Consider the following 21,099-nt stretch of genomic DNA (forward strand, 5'->3'; position numbering starts at 1 on the left):
GTGCCCTGTGATTAACAGCCTGGCTCTCTGTTCTGAAAAACCTTGGTACCAGGGGGAAAAGCACTTCAGCCCTCCTGAAAGCCACCTCTTCTCCAAGCTGAAGAAGTCCAGGTTCCCCAGCCCCTCCTCCTAGGGCCTGTGCTCCAGCACCCTGACTGTCTCGATGGCCATCTGCCGAATTTCCAATTTAATGATGTCTTTTTGGCAAAGTGGATTGAGGCTTTGGAAAAAAACCTGAAAAATACTGGATTGTTGTTTGGGACAATTCAAGTCTTTGCTCTAACACACAGTTCCTGGCTGCCTTCAGGAAAGCTGCTCTTTCTCCTTCTTAGCATAAATTAGAGATAATAGTGCTTCCCTTCCTCTTAGAACAGATGAACTGGAAATCCCTTAAACTAGCAGCAGGTTTAAATAACTATCTACAGCAGATGACAGAAATTTTCACTCAGAACCCAGTTTTTATAATACTTCTCTGATTAACACAGCCCTTGAAGCTAGCTTCAAGCACAGCTTCTTTGTAAGGATAAACCTCTGACAGCTCTTCAGAGCCGGTATTCTTTCCTTTAGATTCCCCTACATCTTGTTACCTGTGTGGTTTTAACAGCCAGACCCTGCTGGTTTAGCTCCTTATGTGGGATTTCCCCCCTTTTAAAGGAAAGCAATGCAGCAAGCAGTGAGTTATAACAATGCAATTCTTCTAAAAAAAGACTTGCATTTATTGGTCAGGTGGAGTAGAGTAGGCAGAATTTCTGGGTCAGACTGCCTCTGCCAAATGTCGGTAGACACTTCACCAGAAAGAATAAAATGCCTTGCATAGGCTTCTGATAGAAGTTACTTGTTCTCCCTCTGATCACATCAACTGTCCTACTTATATCAGTTTCTCTCCGACTGTTTTTTTATTCTTACATGTCCTCTTTTCCATCAATGATTGTGTGCGTGCTCAGGGTCTGCAACAAGTAGCAAGGTCCCTTTTTTTTCCTCCCCTCCTCCAGAGGTAGACAGGATAAAACCATCCTGCACGTATTGTGTCTTTCATTCAGATCAGAGAACATGAAAACTGCAGTGTGATCATTTCTCTTTTGGCTGCGGAGTCTCATCTTCACAATGTGACTTATCTGAACTGTTTCACCCATGGAGAGCTTGAGGATCATCCTTTATGCTCCTTTTAATGCATGACAATCAAATTCCTAGATCTTAAGGGAGGTATTTACAGAGAACATTCCTAAAATTATGGCCTTTAGACAGTCTGGAAAATGAATGACCTAAAGAAAAGCACCAAGCTCTTAGTATTCCTAAGCAAAGAAATGTTAAGTGAATAAAGGAGACAACTTTATTTTCAGACAATTGAAAACTAGAGAGATTTTTCATGAAGGAAAACCAGACATTAAACACTGACTGAATACCCAGATAAGTTCTTTGTTGTAGCTACTGCTGTGAAAATCTGAATGCCAGAAAAGAAATACAACAATGATGAGGTCCTACCTGTTTGTTCTTCGCTCGTTTGAAACACTCAGGACAAGCTGTGGCTCTAAACACAGAAATGAAAATTAGCTGATACTCTTTCAGAAAAATTAAACAAACAGGCAGACAGACTTAGAAGCATAGCATGTACATGGACTTTCTATCAATATGTCCAGTATCTCACTTCCACAACCTAGCACAGAGCAGAGTTTAAAATTAACTTTATCCTAAACCACAAATGGCAGAAGGCGTGCGTTGCTTGATCTAGAGAAAAAATATGGACAAAGCTGTGTAAGCCTCTTTTGGTCTGGCCAACACAAATGTGTCTCAGCTTTGAGATAGGATGGAAAAGCGCACGAGAAGTTTAGCTTTCAGTCCTTTCCAATCTTTCTCAATAAAGGTCATGATTTATGTTGAAGTTCTGTGCAAGACTTGCTGACATCCCGAAATCTGCACTTGCTGTTCTTAGACAATGCATACTACAAACTAGAGATTCAAATTGCTGCTTCTGGATAGGAAAATTCAATTTACTACAGGAAAAGTCACCCCGGGTGTTCAATACCATTTGCGCTCTGCCTCTTCAAAAGGAAACTATTGGTTGTTTCATGAAAGTGAAAGCCAAGTCAGTGAAATACTTTTTCTGAGTACTGTAGAGGAAGTCGCTGTTCCTATTAGTGGATTTCTATGTATGCAGTTAAAGATGATTTCTAGCCTGCAAGACTATTTATCATTTCTTGCTGATGCTTTTCAACACCTCTGTGACTATTTCAGACTATAAGGAAGCAGGTCTGATCTCTTGCTGTTTCTATACAAGCAACTTGCATGGCCAGTTTGTGACACAAAGCATCGCAAATTCCCTCTTCTGGAATTTCAGTACCACCATACCTTTAAACATAAATCTCCAAATATAAACTAACAAAAGCCAATTCAATCTTCCAGGCCAAACGAAGAGTCATTTTAGCACACTTGCCTACACATAATTGAGTAAAAACAGCTTGAAAGATGAGAAATTGCAGACGCCATACCTGGAAATCCCACCCCAAAACATACCTGGAGGACTTCTCCAGGTTGACGCATGGTCCTACTTTGTTTCCACAAAGAGCATGACTGTCATTACTAAAGCTGTGACAATTGCCAAACTTACCATATTTACATTGAAACCAAACCATTGCCTCAGAATATGCCCAGAGCCAGCCATTCACATATGCAGAATGCCTTGACGCCTGACAAACTACTATGTAATTAAATTAGGTAATACGCTGTTACTTCAGAAAAATGTCTAAAACCTTAATTGCTGTTTAAGTATGCCACAAAGAGAAGGCAAGTAAAAGGATATTGTCAGGCCACATGGAATAAACCTGAGTAGTTGGAACGTGGAATGGAACTTCTTTACAGCTTTCACCTCTAACTATTCTGCTTGGAGCGCTAACATTGGCACCATAACATGCTCGACATCAATATTTTTGAAATGTCACAAAAAGGATGGAAGGATGAGCTGAAAATAAGAGCCGAGAGGTTTCAGAGGAAGGAAAAGCACTGCAGAAAACAAGAATTGATCAAGTAACATTAAATAAATAAGAACAAAAGGGTGCAGGATCCAGAGACACTTGAGTTTGTACAGAATTGCAGGTACTGTTATACAGAATCGTAGTTTGGCCTTACTACTTTCTCCCTGTTTTGCCCAGTCTTGAAGAAGCTGGAAAGGGAAGCTGTTCAGCAAACACTGGTAATCCATTCTCCCCGATACCTGCTTTGTCACCAAGCATGGTCACTCCCTCATCCCCCCCGCCCCCCCCCCCCCCAAGCCAAACAGAAGATGCAGTTGTTGAAAACCGAAAAGGTTCAAACACAGATCACAAATTGCTAGAGGGGGTCAAATCAGGGAAATATATAAAGGCTGCAAAGGCAATCTCTAGTTTCAAGAGACGAATTCACTATGCAAGACAGAAGACTATGCTGAGCCTCCTTCTATGCTAAGATTTAACTTGCAGTAGGGGCACAACTGATGAAACTGACTGAAACTTAAGTTTTCCAGGAAGCATCAGCAAACAGGAAGAGTGAACCTAATTATCCAGAATATACTACAGCTAGATTTTGAGAAATCAGATTAAATGGCAGCAAAATTCACAGAAATATTTTGCTTCTGTTTGTATAGCAAATGCCCTACTGGGCTAGGCCAAAAACGACATGTGGTAGCCAGGGAACTTCTGCTTATTTTAATCAACCAGCTAAGTTGGATTAATGCACTTCAAAGCCTTCCCTCCCATCCATGTTTCCTATAAGAACAGGAAAACCTAGGCACGACCTCAAAACGATTCCCTCACCTGCAACTACCTGGTTTTAATCTATTTTTTAAATGATACGGCTATATTGAAGAGGGTAGTGACTTTGAAAAGGGCTGAAATTGAACAATTTATCTGAATGTTCTCCTTCCAGTTCAAATCAAAATTCTGGATGACTTTGTTCATTGGCTTTAAAGCATGGAACTAGAGATGGTGTAACTTTAAGCTCCACAACTGTAACTGAATACGAGGAAGTTTAGATGCAGGCCCCATTCTAGTTTATAAACACTGCATATTCTCATCTGTAGCAAATCCAAACCAACAATGTTGCACAATATTTAGATAAGATCTTTTGTTATTTATATAAAAACTTACAGGAAATGGCACTCCTCGTCTGTTTCTGGGTGAGCAAAGACCACGCTAACTTCAAACAAACTCTAAATCAAAAATAAAAAAAAAAAAAGGAGGTAATAGGTTTTTTAAAGGAACAGGGAGGATATTCTCAAGCACCCTTATTGTAGCATTAGGAAAACAGTCAAGAGGTAGACAAAAGAGAAAGAAACCCATTTACTCTACAACATCACCTAAAAACATCAAAATGTGCCATAATAGCATTTGCATTTCTGAAGTAACCGAAGACTATCTGAGAGCACTTCAAACACATGAGTGACCTACACATCATAGATAGCGGCCCCATTTCGCACAGGGGGAACTGAGTCAGACAGTGTACGCTCAAAGCCTATTACGGTCACCAAACTTCACAAACCTTCTGGGAGAGCAGTGCATAGCGTGGAATAAAGATAAAAACCCTGTAATAGTCACCACTGTAAAATTTTGTCAGGGGCTTCGTTTGCAATGACTGGATGGCCTTGGGGCAAAGAAAGGCAACATGTCCTAGTAGACTGACAGCTAGACCAGAAACTCTAGTGTAATCTCAGTTCTACCCTCAATTCCCTCCTTGGCCTTGGGCAAACAACACTCATTACTTCTGTTATTCAGATACCAGAATACCTCAAGAGGGCTATTGAAAAGATTGGCTAATATTCAAGTGCCTTGTAGATAAAGAGCACTAGACAAGTAACTTTTATAGTACAATGATGTCTGGAGTGGCTCAGTGCCTAAGTGTTGTAGAGCTTTTGCTAACTTTGTATGCAAGAAGTTTGTTTCTACTTGGATCATCTTCTGGGTAACCCAGTGTTTCTTTCTTCGCTAACACAAAAGGGATGCTTTCAATTTGCACTCCTGGGAAAAGACAATCTGTAATTATTATGGAAGTTGAAAAATCAACATAAAGGCTAAGCGACTCTAGTCCTAGGGTCAGTCCTATGGCTGATGACAAGTAAAAACTGCAGACTGCCTTGTCCTCAGCAGGAATTTGAGCCATGTTTGCAGAAATTTTACATTCACGATGACGGTGTTTCTGAATTTGTCTGGCAATATCTGAACGTCACATTCAGTCAATGCATTTCGGAAACATTTTAAGAATGTTAGTCAGAATCTCAAAGTTGGAAAAAGGGTTTGAAAAAACATTTCTAATGCCTACTTAGAGGTATTGCGGGTTCCAACATGCCTATCTCTATCATTCATTAAAGTGAACAAGAACCGGTATTTCCTCTTTCAGTATGTTCCTGAAATATATTTTATCGATAGAATTTAACATGCTAACAACATGAACAATTTATCTCAGAGAGCAGTAACAGCGTTGGCAGTTAATAGGAGGGCAAAGAAGGAATGTGTGAGCATTCCTTAGCCTCTGGAAAACTGAGATCCTGGAAAATGAGAAAACTGAAAAAGCCTCATTGATCAAAGGAGGATGGCAGCCCAAGAGCAAGAGATTTAGCAAAAGACTACGACGGTTTCAGAAGATGCGATGATCTACATATACAAAAATGAAGATTGGACCCCTCAGTATTGAGACTGGGAGATCTCTGGTTAAAAGAATTTCCCCCCTGCTTCCCCCTACAGCGAGTGTAAGAGCAGTGCAACTGGTTTGTCTGTTAATGAAGGGGAAAAAGTATCTTTCCCCGCCCTCCTGTTCATATATATATATATAAGTATATAAATATATACACACACACAAACACATATATAAAAAAAAAGAAGAGAGGAAAAAAAGTGTTTTCTTATTTATACAACACCTTTCCATCAGCAGGAACACCCAACTCTTCTGACAACTGGGGATGAATAATCCACTTATAAGCTTCTTTCAGTTGAACAATGTCATCCTTTGCCAAGGAAAGGCCCAGATTTCTGAATCACAAAGAAATAATAACTTGCACAAGGGTCTGTCAAAGACAGATACATGACATATAATATTGCAAGACAAACTGAAGTAACTAGCACCAGGTAAACAAGAAATGCAGAAATAAAAAAATACAAAAGTACTAAGCATATAGACCATGGCATGAAAGAATGAAAGGCTGTTCCAAGACCTCTATAACGGCACTATCTCTTTGTACTGAATTAATAAACAAAGTGTTGTGGAAACGTTAAGGCCAGACCAGGATTCCAAGTAAGATGCTTCCCATTAAATCCATAGTTTGGCAGGGAGTAGCTAAAGGTGTAGCTACTTAAGCTACAGTCTGCTCAAGCACAGGAAGGACAAGGTTGCCTCCTCCCTGCCTCTGACTGTGCATTCCTGCCAGCACCTGCACGCTGACACTACACAGCATGGTAAGTAATACCAGCCCACTGATCCCATTTAAAGCAAATGCTAATCCACCAAAAAAGGTTTTAAAGGTTTTGTTTTTCAGCCTGCTCGGTGAGCTATCAGCTGTCCCAGTCAAATAAGCACTTACGTTAACATAAGAAAGACAGAAGGTATGTGCAGATGAAGGCAAGATCCTTCTGATAGTAAAGCCACATCTAGTTCAGCTTAAGTAAACTGAGCATCTGGATCCTGCAGGGCAGCACCTGTACTACTTGCCAAGGAGCCTCCTGGACAGCTTCCACACTAAGTGATACCTTGTTTTGCCCTTTGTTTAAAAAAAATATGCAAAAAATATCTTGTTAGACTTATTTTTATTGTTAAAAGGGCGTTCTAGTCCTTCACTAAAGGAGGGTGTAAACTCCAGTGGGCACAAATTCCCAGACAGAAAAGCTGAGATGACAATCTCAATTGATCTTGTTGGGACAGGCTCAGCTACCTCTGTAGGTACAAGGCAAGGCCTTGACTCCTGTGTCATTGCCTGTGGAGAGAAGTTAAAAGGAGCAGATGCCTGTGAAGGGTGCCAGCATATGATTTCAAACCACTTGCTGCAAACTCACAGAGCAAAGCGCACGTCCTCCTATACAAATGGCACCAATGGTAGGCTCTGTGGACAGTATTTGCCCTACAGTGCCTCATTCTCTCTCAAGCAAGTTAATGAAACAATTACTTTAAAATTAGTCTCAAAGTAGGAAGTGATTCATCATTATTTAGTCTAGCTTTCTATGAGTATCTTGAAATGGTACTTTCAGCCAAGACGGCTTCCACCAAAGACTATTTCAGTATCCGCAACTAACCCTGAGACAAGTGGATTTCTTTCCTCCTGAGCACGAAGACAATTCTTCCATTCAGAATGTCTCTAATATGTTTGCATTTGGCCAGGGGTGGGAGGCATCCTAGAGCAGACAAAGACTCAAGCATGTAAGCTGATTTCAAAACACGGAGGGATAAAAACCAGAAGAGTCAAAACTAACTTGTACCCACAGCACTAATATCTTTCTTGCTACGCTGCTGACTTTTCACCGTTACCTGACTAACAATTTTCAGTCACTATTGATGTAAGCTAAATCTGATACGGTGGCAAAATGAAGAGGTCTGTACTTCATTACGTTTTCCATGTATGAGAAGATTCTAGCTCACAGATGGCATTGTGGCATCTCTCAGGACCACTAAGTTAACTCAAAGCTGTACAGTTGGACAGACAGCCTGCACTCCGAGCTGAAACACCATGTCCTAGCTATAATCACACTATGAGGCAAAAGATATAAGAAACCCCAATTAAGGTCAAACCAGGTAAAAACCCAAAGAAACAAAAAACCACACAAAAACCAGCTGCCATCTTATCCTACATAAGCATCAAGTAAACTGGGAAACTGGATAAGACTATATAATCAGTTTCTCGTCTGCTCAACATTTATATAGACAAACGGTGTCCATATAAGAGAGACAAACAGACCACAAAAATTATGGACAATAAAAGATAATTTTAAAAACCCCAACAAATAAAATGACAGCACATCCCAGTTCTGGATTACCTTATGATTAGTTTTGAAGGTACAAAGTAAGTTAAAATCTTCGCCAAGGACATAGAAGTGAGTCTATATCTTCTACAACTGTTAGCAGAAGTACCTTTATATGAAACCAACTGTCCTGACCTTGAAAATATAGCATTAATTGCTTGGCTAAAAGTTTCTCTTAACGTATGTGTCTCAGCAGGTCCACTGCATTACGTGGTTTCTCATTTCTACTATGTTGGAAAAAAGTTACAGTAAGAGTATCTCTCCTTTCTCTAAATCTGGAGAACTCTCTAATAGAAGTGGTATGAGAGTTGCCAAAAGAAATTACTCACCTCATTTCCTGTTTTACCAGCAGCCAAGCAGCACGCTATAGGTCACCAGCCATGCCCAGGAAGAAGAGAGGGGAAAAAAAAAAAAGAAAAAGGCAAGTGAAATTCAGGCTAAAAACTCCCAACAATCTGAGAGACTTAGCACAAGGAAAAATGTTTTATAAACTCAGGGAAAAAAGGAAATATTAGGATTTAAATTTAGTTTTTGCTTTATAAGTGGAAAGATAGAATTGGAGCTTGTTTTTATTTGTAAGACATCACTTTGCAATTCACCTCAAATCCTATCTGACTAAAAAAAAAAAAATCAGGCTGCATTAAACACACATCGAAACTTGCTATTAACTCTACAACTAGAAAAAAGACTAAGTCAAGTGCAACTAACAGTTATCTACCAGAAAAATTAAAAAAGAAAGGAAAAGAAAGACAAAAAGGAAAAAGGAAAAGAAAGACGAAAAAGGAAAAGAGAGGGAAAAAGGAAAGAAAGGGAAAAAGGAGGGATGGTATATGAAAACTGATTTGACATGTAAATTAAAACAAAACATAAAATTCCATTAATCCAGTTATCCTTTTTAAAAAACACAAAATAAAAGACATACTTGGTCTTACGGAATCACAAACCCTTTCCCTGAGGACTGCCCCCTTATTTAAAGCATACCCCTTAGTTTAGGAGACATAGGCTGAACATGAGAAAGCTGAGGAACAGAAGGAATAATTCCAGAAATCAGAGGGAGCTTTTAGTACAAACGCTTGAGTTCATTAGCAATTATTGATCACATAGCATATGTAGGAGTGGCTGCAAGGTGTGATCTGAGATAAGAATCAGATGGGCAGATTCAGCCTCGAATTCTCCTTTTTTATTTCCCAGTTGCCCTTCTGTTGCTTTGTGCAGATTCTCTGTGAATACCACCTTCTTCGGCTCCTGATGCACTTCTTTGAGCGGAGTTTCCAAGAGGTAATATTCACTTTATTCATGTGACCATAGGATAACTCAGGAAGCTCAGGAGGTCTCTGTCCAACCTTGTGCTTATAGCAGGATCGGCTATGAAATCGGACAAGGTTCCTCAGGACTCTGTGCAATGAGTTCTCAAAAATGTCCGGTAACGGAGACTGCACCACCTCTCTGGACAACCTGCTCTAGCTTGATTCTCCCTAATTTGTGCATTGTCAACAACTCTTCAAACTCTACTCCTGTCCTCTAGCAGCCTTACATGTGTAAATAAACATGATGTAGCAGATCCCTTAGACGTGACACTGCCCAGGGAGGATGACCATGAACCATCACGCAGGTGTCCCAGCCAACAAATGAAACTCAGCAGTGTAAGAATCAACAATGGTTATATGAAAGGTCAAAAGCAGAATTAAAATTACCAGTGGTATGAAAGGCAGAATAATACAAATGTAAGCCCCAAGCAACAACAGTCTGTTGAATCAGTGCAACAATAACAGACTTGAACAAATTTAAAAATTATGAAGAAACTGAAGACTTCCAAACAGCACTGCTTATGCTAAAAGCTTCTAAAAGCGTATCTTTCCCAAACTCTGCTCTGGGACCCCAATATTTTAGAGGTGCATCTCTTTGCAGTCTCACTCACTTCTCTTTGTACTGATATATTGATTCTACAAGATGATCTATTACTTCAGTGTAGTAACTGTTCAGTGCTTTAGGATTTAAATTTTGACTCTGTGTGGGCCAAGAGTGACTGCCATTCTCTGCACCACAATGAAAACACACCTTACTAAACTGAAGTGCATTGCAGTTAACTAGAATTTTAACTTTGACCACAAATTCCCTTTCTACTAGGTCTAAATAAGTGTGTGTGTGCTGGGGGGCGGGGGGGGGGAAGGTGATGTTGGACGCATGTATTCAGAAGACCTGTACAATGTTTCTATTTCAACAGAATGCCTATCAGTGCAAAAACAATTAATAAGAAGAGAAAACCTCTCCTCAACCTCCTACAATGAAGCAACAACAACAACAGCATTTTCAGTTCTTCCTCTACTCAAAACAACAACAAAATACATTCAGACTGGCAGGATGCCATTTAGGCAATAGGACCTGTGCTGTCAAGACAGTCTGGACACCTAGTCTCACCATCCTCACTGAAGATGAATTCCAAAAATCAAGTTGTTTGGGTTTTTTCATTGTAGTTGTTTCAAGCCAAAATTGGTAGTTTTCAACCTGTGGACTGCACACTACTAGTAAAGTATCATAGAAAGGTGACTCCATATGCTTGTCATACAACTATATATATGTATGCAACTTCCAAAGGAGTTAGTATTGCAAAAGCAGCGAACACCACTGATTTGAATTCTTCAGAATTTTAAATCCCTTCCCTGTCTTTCATTCTTCATACAGTGCCTGTCGAAAGAATTACTGTCTATTGGTAAGGAAATAATTCTGAAAAAGGGATTTGAAAACATCCATCAAGCTTAAAGCAGCAGAGCCAGGATCACATCATCTTTTCATTGATATCAGAAGGACCCACATCATAGATCTCTGTTACATGTTGATAGAGGAACTCAATCAAAAAAACCACCTACTACCCTTCCTTTTGTACATCTAAAAAAATGAGGGAATCTTAAAACCAGTGTTAGAAATATTAAGGGGAAAGAGGGATGGTGAAGAGAGAACATAAACTTTGTTAGATACATGATACACAAAACTGCAAACTACTGAACAAAATACTGTATTCATGGAATACTGTTTGCTCAAATTCACGGTGATTCATTATCCTGCATATGCAGACAGTAAGACAAAACACCATGAAGCCTACTGTAATCTTGTTTGCATAATAACACAGACAAAATCATAAATAAAAAGTTTCCACTTGAAATTCCTTGAACCTAATTCTGACCTAGAGAATATGACAACCACAAAACTGGTCTAGAAAGCTGCATTTGACAAATGCCAATTAAAGAAAAAAATCTCATATAACTTGATCTAAAGCACATGTAGGTTTGGTACTCAGTTGGGTGGCTGATCTCACTCCTTTCCCATTTCATAGGGGTATAATTACAAAAAAGAGAAAACTTCTGCATGTAAGTAGCTATGCTAAAATGAGACCACAGGTCAAATTTCATTTCCTCTCTCTTGACTTCAAAACTGAAAAAGAATTGAAGAAATTACTTTTCCCCTTCAATTAAGAGGAAACAATAGATTAGGGTACTGCGAGCACAGAAGCCAAAAGATCCCAAATTCCAAATCACATTCAACCACCAAGCCAGCCAAACCCCTCCACTGTCTCCCAGCTGTATGTGAAGCAGGGGATCAGATCCCTCTACTTCATAATTACTTTATGTTTGTGGTTTGAAAATGAAAAATGCTCATTACAGAGCTCAAGCCTGCAGGGCAATGCTTAACAGCAAATATATTTCTGAAATACACTAGCTTAGGCACTATATTGATTACAAGCTGCAGGATATTATTCAAATGCTGAGGGATCACAGTGGCAACAGTTGAAATACCATGTGCAATCTCAGCCACAGCATTTTTTTCACTGTATTAGAAAAGAGCTTCGAGATGGGGAATTCCATGATGAGGTATACACAGTTCTACAGGGAGTAATGACTACAGATGCTATTTGCATCAATGTCCTTGTAGCAAGTACCAGGATGATGGATCACAACTGAGACTACAGAGCTAACAGTCACCCTTCTGAAGGGCATGACTCACTTCATATTCTAATATAGTTGTCTGACATAAACTTGGGACTCCTGTGTTTATGATTTATTTTAATCAAATATCCTACTTGTGGAAAGAGGTGATAGCTTCTTTGCATTACAGATACAAATACTATGCAAATGTAAATTTTATGTTCCAGTCTTCTTCAGCTCCTATCGTACATTTTAGACTTGGCAGGATGACAACTGTCATAATTAAATTAGTTGAAGGTAACATTAAAAGGCAGTTCCTGATTTTTTTGTTAAAAAGAAGCCAGAGAAAACCTTTGTGTCATAGAAAAGGTCAACGGGAGGGAGGCTGTCTTTGGGGTGTCCTCTTATGATGAAATTACGTATGTTTTTGTACAGTGCAGTTCAAAGAATTAAAAGCAGAATTTAACAAAAGACCTCTTTTCAACACAAAGCATTTTGAGATATCTGAGATATCCTGACCTATTATATTACTTGCTTCTTCTCTGTAACGGCAAAACAGGAATGGTTTTTTACCAATTATTTTTTAAAGCAATAAACGGATAGGTGGTAAATAAACCCCCATGATTTTAAAGAGGTTCTTTCGCCACCATCACCCATTTTCACCTCTCCAGTTAGGGCACAGCTACCCAAACAGCTGGCTTAGCATTTGGCAAGACCAAAGGGGTGGAATAGAAGGGACACAGCAGGAACTTCCTAATGCAGACCTCCTCTCAGATGGACCGAAACTGTTTCCAAAGAGAATAGATCTGGTTTTGGAGCTTCCTACTCACTCATCTCACTCCACCTATTAATTCCTGTACTCTCACCACAACTTTTATTCCTTTGCTTGTACACCAAGCACTGTAGTATTGTTTGTTTGCTTGAATATAAGCACAAGATACCTTCAATGAAGCAGATGGACAGGTTGAAAATTAGACCTCATCCCTTTTAACAAACTAGCAATTTATTGTACTTAGAAGACAAAGTTATTCTAAAGTAATAAATCTGGGTTTCTACCAACTGCCTTTGCCAAGTCAGTTTTCCCAATCCAAACAGTCTCAGTGTATCATCAACATTTCAATCAGCAAGAGGAACTCTCTGAAGCATAGTACTAATTTTTTGCTTCCATTTACAGCCAAGGCTGCCTCAAAGTAAAGACACTAGCCCTGCTTGTTCAGATTAGTGTCAGAACATCCCTGAGCTAGAATTGCAATGCAATAACACCCTCTACCGAGGCATTCTGCAAAGACCCACAAGGAGGGTGAGGAAAAACAGTAGCATCAAATTTTTCTTTCCTCACTTCCACCGTTATTTAGCTATGCTATGGGGGAAAAAAAAAAAAAGAGGTTATTTTTAAGCTAGATAAACTGTAGCTGTCAAGCTAAAGATGTATAATGGAAACGTATTAAGAACTTGCTAACACGGGAATTGCAGTTGGGACTATAGCCAAAAGATTCTGTGCATCACTTTGTTTTTCGCTCATTGAGGCTATAATGAATAGAGAGAGGGAGGCCTCTGCAATGACTAGTGAAGGTAGACTGGAAATGAAAAAGACCTGATCAATAGTACCCCAAAAATACCAAGGCTCCTCTTTTTTTAAACACCTAAGCTTACGGACTAAGTTTGACCTACATGTGGAGTTTTACAGAGCATCATAGGCACACATGCATACCTAACCTGGAAATGCTTTTTTGGCATATCTCATTTTTTGGATGCACATAAAACCAATGGGAATAAAGGCAGTGCATCCAGCCAGAAAGCACAAAGCAGTTTGTTCTGGTATTGTTTTACAGTGGCAGCTGAAGCAAACACACCAACTATATTTAATTTCAGATGGGAAGTAAGGAATTTTATGTTCAAGAAGACCTAGAGGTAAAATATATGTTAGCACAGTGCAGCTATTACACTGGCATTTTCCAAAGATGCCAGAACTAACAGTACAAATCAACACTAAAATTGTAATAGATTATTTAACAATCAATTTGTGTGGGATGAGAATAGACATCACCACAGGTTTACACATAAATCCAAGACCACCTACGCTTCTTTCTGCCATGTTCACTGAAGCTTCTACTACATCTTACCACAGCAGGAATCTATCGTAAAGATTTACATGTTGCCCTTTAGAACAGTATTTTTGCATCACTTTATATCACAAAGCAGGGGAACATCGTAAAACACCTCATAACTAAGCAAAAATTGTTGCTTTATTAATCAAGTTATACTATACTTAGCATCCTCCCTTGATTAAAAAAAAATAATAATTACCAGGGTTATACACTCCTCTCTACATTATCATTATCCTCTGCAATTAAATGACTGAAATGTAAACAATTTAAGTTTTATTAAAATTGCCATCAAAATCAGTAGTTTTACAACTGCTATAAACTGCAGTTTTACAAATCTAGACTTTCAACAATGCCCAAGACAGGTGACTATTAAAATGCGTACTTTCATGTAATTTAAAATGCTGAACAGTTAAAGAGTTCATCTTCAAATTCCTTCATTTGTATTCTGCACTACCAATTATCATTTATTTCAGGAAAGGCACCAGCTGTGCAGTTCCTCCTCCGAGAAGATCCACAAAGCAAAGCTGGCATCTGTACCAAAGGGAACAATACACCGAGGATTTAAAGAAACTCCTTTTAGATTTTCAGATGTAGAATAACTCCTGGGCTAACTGAAAACCGAAGCTACTCGGACACTTTATTAATCAAAATAATAACAACAAGGAAGGGGAGCGCAGACTTCACTTCTAGCATGTGGTTTTTGTGTTTTGGGGGTTTTTTAAACAATAGCAATTAAAAATCAAACCACCTCCAGCTTGTATATTCCACAGTTCTTTTATTTAATATGCATTTAAGTTATGAAGAAATATCTGTAAACACTCACCTCCCTAACAGACAGCTGTGGGGGTAGCGACACAGAAAATACAAAACTAGTGAACTGGTAGTCAGCAGAATTAACTTTTTGGCACACCTGTAAGAAAAGGATTTTAATATTAAACCACAGTAATGGAACTGAGTTGATAATCTTTTAGGATATTCTTTATTCCAGCATAATCGCTGTAAATCCATTTTAATACACACTCAGATAGATGCTGAACATACAAACCAGAGTAATCCCTAGAAACTTATTGAAATACAAGCTTTTTTGTTCTGTTAAAAAAAAGAACTTACTCATAAACAATCCTTATTGATAGAAAACAAGCAGCTGGCTATTTTAAGGCTAAGACCAATTGTATACCAAAATCTTAATGCAACAAATTATACCACAATGACCAAAGACTCGAACAGCTGACACTGTGTCTTTTTTTCATGGCAGTGACACAATTCTGTGACAATAAACATGTTTTAAGATGCCAGTATCATACAGGAACAAACAAATATCCGTAGTACTAATTCATAAGCATTCCTCATCATAAAAAATCATGTTTGTCACTGGAAATAAAGTAAGAACCCAAACACCCATCAAATGTTTTAAAGTAGGCTAGCAAAAGCTGATGGTTAGATATCCCTACTGGAAGTAAGCTTAAACACAAATGAAATTGCTGTCCAAAACATCAGTGACTTTAGTGAATGTTAAAAGACTAATTCTGAGCTTTTAAGGTGAAATCAACATCTCAGATAAGGAAATTTCCTTGTAAAATAATCAGTTTTTGTGATGCCTTAACAAATGCTGTCAGATTTTCCATTCCTACTCAAGAAGAGTAACTCTGAAACAAGTCTTAGAAGGAGATGGTGTAAAAATACATATACTCTGCCAACGGAAACAAAAAAGAAACATCATACACTGCAGCAACAGAAACTATATACTATGCTTTCTGTTTAGTCCCATTTTTAGATATATTCACGCTATTAAACCAAATTATTTTCTATTAAAACTGTGTTTAACATCTCAAATGCAACAGTGATTTTTCTAGCTGATATTTCAGTTTGTGACATAAGCAATTTTATTGCTCAGAGGTGATGTTTGCAATACTTGTTATACCCATATTCTCTCCTAACTCACATATTCTCTATTACCTACAACCTGCTGTATCACCAAAGTATTCTTCTTCCTCTGTGGCTTTCTAAATAGTAGTACGTTGTATATATGTATATATATTCTAATAGTACATTGTATATATTCTAAAAAATAGTACAGAATCATGCTGTATTAGGAACATATAGTTAAGCTTAAGAGCACAGCAGTTGATGCCTCCTCATTTTCCCTTCACATAAGTGACTGTTAGGCCTTTCCCTAGGAAAATGTGCTCCTAGCAGTCATTCCGTTGCACCTGCGCTGCTATTTTTTTACAAAAAGTTACATTATGACAAGGCCTGGGTAAAATACGGTCACAGGGACAAGTTGCATTTCCCAGCTGCACGGCAAGTTTGCACACAGTGTCAATGAGCAGTAAATAGTCGAATGGCGCCACCTACACTTCAAATATTCAAAACAGGTACATGTTTCGATTTGTTTTCCAGTACCTTTCTCTTAATTGTTTAACTGCATGGTGTTTAAAATCATTAGCTCTCTCCTGTAGGCCCTAACATACACAACCTCCAGAAAAAGTACACGGAAAGACTAAGAACAGATATTTACCTTTTTCACAAAGTCGGCCTCGCAGAACTCCTGAAGAATTCCCAAACACACGTTGCAAACCTTCACAGCTGGGTTCTCCACTGCGGTATTTCCATCATTAACCAAAGGTATCTGCTGGAGAGCTCCGTTGTGGTTCAGAGCATCAGGCCCTTCTTCTGTCTGCTCAAGTCTGATTCTCTTACAAGGAGGATCAACTACATCAAAACAATCCGTATCTTCTTCCTCTTGATTATTTTTCAGAAATTCTTTTAAATCCTTCATCAACTCCTAACATAAACAGAGGAATCATACTGTTGTTGTTTCTTCTTCTTTTCTCCAATGCTGTAACAAGCACTTATAAACACAATTGTAAAAGGCAGCACTAATCATTTCAATTTAGCCGTAGTATATGTAATTAACAACTTGGAATTTATACCAAAAGACATCTACACCATTAGAAAGCTTCAAGCTGTATTTCTCTCAAAATATTGACCAGAGAAATCGAATTCTGCTGAACAGACTTCTTTACCATCCAAAAGTGAAAACATTTTACAGACCTGACTTGCAGAAATGCATTTATCTTTGGCCTCATCACTATTCAATGGGAACAGATGTTTATTGCCTTTTTCTCATTTAGATTATGTTAGAATTTAATTCCTCCAACTCCATTAGCCCAGATGACTAGGAAGAGTTGGCTAGCACAGTATGAGAAGAAAATGAGAGCAGATACAGGTGAGGGTGAAATTAAGTACATAGAGGATGAACTTCATATAAAGACAGAAGCCCATAAAAATTAAAGGATGTGCTGGTGAGAAGACAGAAGAATTCCTGCATGTCTCTGAATTTTAGGACAGATGAGAGATAGAGGCAAAACATAGTTTAGAAATGAAGATTTATTAAAAGGTCTTCAGTAACAAGGACAGCAGTTGCTGTGGTATTGCAACTCAGAGGAAAATTAGGTAGAGGTGCAAAAGAATAAACAATGGCATACAGAATGAACACTTCTCAAATGATTAATAGAAAATGGAAAAGGATAAAGACGAAACAGGTCAATGGAGGCAATCCTCCCCCTCTGCTCCACTCCTGTGAGACCCCACCTGCAGTACTGCGTTCAGCTCTGGGGCCAACATAAGGACAGGGGCTTGTCAGAGCGAGTCCAGAGGAGGCCACAAAGATGATCAGAGCTGGAGCCCCTCTGCTATGAAGACAGGCTGAGAGAGTTGGGGTGGTTCAGCCTGGAGAAGTGAAGGCTCCGGGGAGACCTTATAGCAGCCTTGCAGCACCTACAGGGAGCCTACAAGTAAGCTGGAGAGGGACTTTTTACAACAGCATGTAGTGATAGGCCAAGGGGGAAAGGCTTTAAGTTGAAAAAGGGTAGATTTAGACAAGGTATTAGGAAGAAATTCTTCACTGTGAGGGTGGCGAGGCACTGGCACAGGTTGCCTGGAAAAGCTGTGGATCCCCCATCCCTGGAAGTGTTCAAGACCAGGTTGGATGCGGCTTTGAGCAACCTCGTCTAGTGGAAGGTGTCCCTGACCGTGGAACTAGCTGATCTTTAAGGTCCCTTCCAACCCAAACCATTCTACGATTCTAAGAAAGATGTTAAAAATGAATTCTGGAGAAACTAAACTGGAACAAAGGCGAAACAATCAAGACAAACACCAGAAGATGCAAGCATAAAGACAAGGGGTTAGATCAAGTAAATGGAGATGTTTATTTGGCCTACACAATGAAAGGAGTCTCAAAGAACCAGTATGGTTGAAAAACAAATGGCCAAAATTAGTTGAAGAGTATCAAATACAAGAACAAAGGCAAGAATGGTTGTGCACAGCTAGGAAAAATTTGAAGTACACTCAATTTTGGTATTAAGGTCAGCTGAAAAGGATGCCTAATAACACTGTGTTTGAATGACTGAAAAAGGAAGATTTATCCTTAACTTGTGCTCCACAATTCTTCAGTTACATCCCTCTACCAATTCTACTGAAAGAAAAAGGAAGCATGAGACAAAAAACCAGTTTGGAACATAGATGGTTCTCCCTCTGCATCAGCTACACTGCCCACAATGACTTTACTACTTATTACAATAAAGGAAAAAGAACAGAGGGAACGGTCATAGCTGCTCTGCTTCAAAAGTGATAGAGCCATGCTGTGCAGAAGCTAACATGCCACGTTTTCTGGTGTTTTCAGGGAATACATAGCAACTTTCACAGTCAAACTTAACATTTAATCCACAACGATTGTGATATTCTATGATTCTTGTAATTTGTCAAAATTGTACAGTGCAGCAGCAGTAATTTTTCATAACACATTTTGCAAAGCGTTTTCCTCTCAGGCAAAGAGCCCAGGAATACAACAACGACCTTCAAGGTAGTGTAAAGAGCACTGCATTCACATGTTCACACATTCTAATTGGGAATACAAAGAACAAACCTTGTACGGATGTCTATAAAGCATCTGTGATCCCACACAGCAGAACCTCAAAATACATCGTGGGCAAGTGCCAGTGTTCAGTAACAGCTGAACAATTGGTCTGTCCTTTTCTGTTAGTGAAGACATGCTGGATAATGCTGAAGTTTAAAAAAGAAAAGAAAAAAAGCTTAGAATAAACGCAATTCAGCAACGCAACAATAAAAGGACTCACTTAACAGCACCATATTTAGAATCACTGGATTCTTTTTTTTTGTCCTTTAGAGAAAGTGTAGGATACAATGTTCTCTCAAATCAAAGGCACAACAGAATTGGAAGACCAACCCCAAAAGACCACTGAGTCATGGAAAAGCTTCTGTACTTCCTAGAAAAATCTGAAGTCAAGAGTTCTGACAAACATATGCAGAGCTTTTGTCCAGAATTTTATCTTTGATAAAGTGCATTACATGACACATTAATTCTTTACTAAATGGCGAAGGGTGGAGCTAAGACATATTAAGCCAAACGTAAAATGGGCATTCCTTCCAAAATTGCAGCAACTAAAGAATCAATGCATTAAAATCACGGAGGGGGGCAGGGGGGAAGCCCCAAACAACAGATGCCATCCCCTTTCGTCATACAAAGCCCTAAAGGCAAAGGAAGTTAGCCCCTTCAATTTTTTAAGATTTGTTCTTTCCCATCTCAAATACAGGACTCCTTTGGGAGTTTTTGGGAGAGATAATGGGGTTTTTTTCCCTTAAAAGATTATAGCTAATTTGGTTTTCTGTCATTCTCTCTGCCCAGAACTGCAGAACAGACTAATTTCTTTGGCTGAAATTTAATAATGGGGTAGAAATCTCAGCAAGTTTCCCAGTGAGATGCTCAACCTTACCGGCTATCTAGGAAACTTTAGGAGGCACATAAGAATAACCACAGTTGTTCAGGCCAAAGGTTCAATTCTGCTGTCACCCAGGGCAAGTATAAACAGGTGCCACAGGAAAATATGTGTTTGCAGGGCATATGCCTCTGCCACGGTGTGCTCCCTTCCTCCAGTTATTTCTGGTTTGGGGGGTTCCTTTGACCTAGTGTGGTTTAACTGTTGGTAAACCTTAACAGATCTTTCCTGCAATCCTTCTTCAGTGTCTCTTTGAAATTCTCTTGCCTCTACATCCTTTGGCAAGGTGCTCCACAATAACCAACAGATGAACCACCTGATTTTGTTTGGGGTTTAGCTCCTGTAAGCAATGTTTGACAGGTGCCTAGTTTCTGTATCGAAGAGCCGGTGTAGAGGCTGGATATATGGGCGTCCTCTGTGCCAGCACAACCTGTCACACCTCTGGTGTCCTGTCCTCAGGAGCACCCTGCACAGAGAGAGCTCAACCTTCTGAGCACAGGAAAAGTTATTAATTCACTTAATTCAGTTTCTCCTGGATTTGGATTCTTTACATTAAGCTGTAAAAGCCAAGGACTATCTAGAAACCTTCAAACCTGCTTTTAAAAAGCATAAAACGAACAAAGATACTTTTAGGCAACTGCTAGCTCTATTCAGCTTCGTGAGGCTTAAATATTGCCACCCTAACGCCTTCATGCTACCATCGCCTGAAGCGAGGGGGGAAAAAAAAAAAAAAAAAGAGAGAGACGCTCCAGACGCAATGTCCCGCTTCCCGGGCGCGAAGGCCGGCAGGCACGCCGCCCCCGCCGCCCCGCACGGCGCTCCCCGGCAGGCCCGAACGGCGAAGCCCCTGCCCGCCCGCCCCCGCGACGACAGTCGGGTCACTATCGCGACAGAAGCCAGACCCGGCCGGCCCAGCCGCGCCGGGGCAGCGCAGCGCTCCTGCCCCCGGTCCCGGCCCGCCGCCTCAGCGCTCGGCGAGGGGTGGGGAGGCGGCCCCACCGCCCGCGCGGGCTGCACCGGAGGGGGCGGGGGGGATGAGGGCCCGCTCCGCACGGAGCCGCCCTGCCCCACAGGGCTCCGAGCTGCCGCCGCCGCCCCCCGCCCCGCCCCACTCCCCCGGGAGAAGCGATCACCTCGCAGCGCCCCCGGCGCGGCGCCGAGCCTTCCCCCTTTTCCGGGCGGCCAGCGGGCACGATACAGGCTTGCGCAGAGGCAAAGCAGAGCGCATCGATGGCCCGGCGCGGCGGGAAGCCCTGCCCGAAATGCTGCTGGTGAATAGCTCGGGGCTCGCGCGTCGCGCCTG

At 40.2% G+C, this 21,099-nt stretch overlaps 1 protein-coding gene across 3 annotated transcripts in view; it reads right to left on the reverse strand.

The window, feature by feature from the left end:
* Nucleotides 1-21,048, reverse strand: part of PUS10 (pseudouridine synthase 10) — a 36,688-nt gene extending 15,640 nt beyond the window's left edge. Inside the window, exons 1-8 of one of the 3 annotated variants that reach the window (XR_005106922.1) lie at nucleotides 20,930-21,048; nucleotides 18,926-19,062; nucleotides 16,517-16,783; nucleotides 14,822-14,908; nucleotides 8,300-8,334; nucleotides 5,882-5,993; nucleotides 4,119-4,180; nucleotides 1,483-1,528 (exon numbers count right to left, since the gene is read on the reverse strand). Coding sequence is in view for 2 of the 3 variants with exons in the window: in XM_037405048.1 (XP_037260945.1) it covers nucleotides 1,483-1,528; nucleotides 4,119-4,180; nucleotides 5,882-5,993; nucleotides 8,300-8,334; nucleotides 14,822-14,908; nucleotides 16,517-16,783; nucleotides 18,926-19,051 (735 nt within the window). In the remaining variant the exon portion in view is untranslated. Of the gene's footprint in view, nucleotides 1-1,482; nucleotides 1,529-4,118; nucleotides 4,181-5,881; nucleotides 5,994-6,541; nucleotides 6,695-8,299; nucleotides 8,335-14,821; nucleotides 14,909-16,516; nucleotides 16,784-18,925; nucleotides 19,063-20,929 lie in introns of those variants that run through there. The other 2 variants (XM_037405048.1, XM_037405049.1) reach the window with 2 other exon arrangements.
* Nucleotides 21,049-21,099: the final 51 nt, after the last annotated feature.

This window comes from Falco rusticolus, chromosome 12 (assembly GCF_015220075.1).
Source record: "Falco rusticolus isolate bFalRus1 chromosome 12, bFalRus1.pri, whole genome shotgun sequence".
NCBI classification, from domain to species: domain Eukaryota; kingdom Metazoa; phylum Chordata; class Aves; order Falconiformes; family Falconidae; genus Falco; species Falco rusticolus.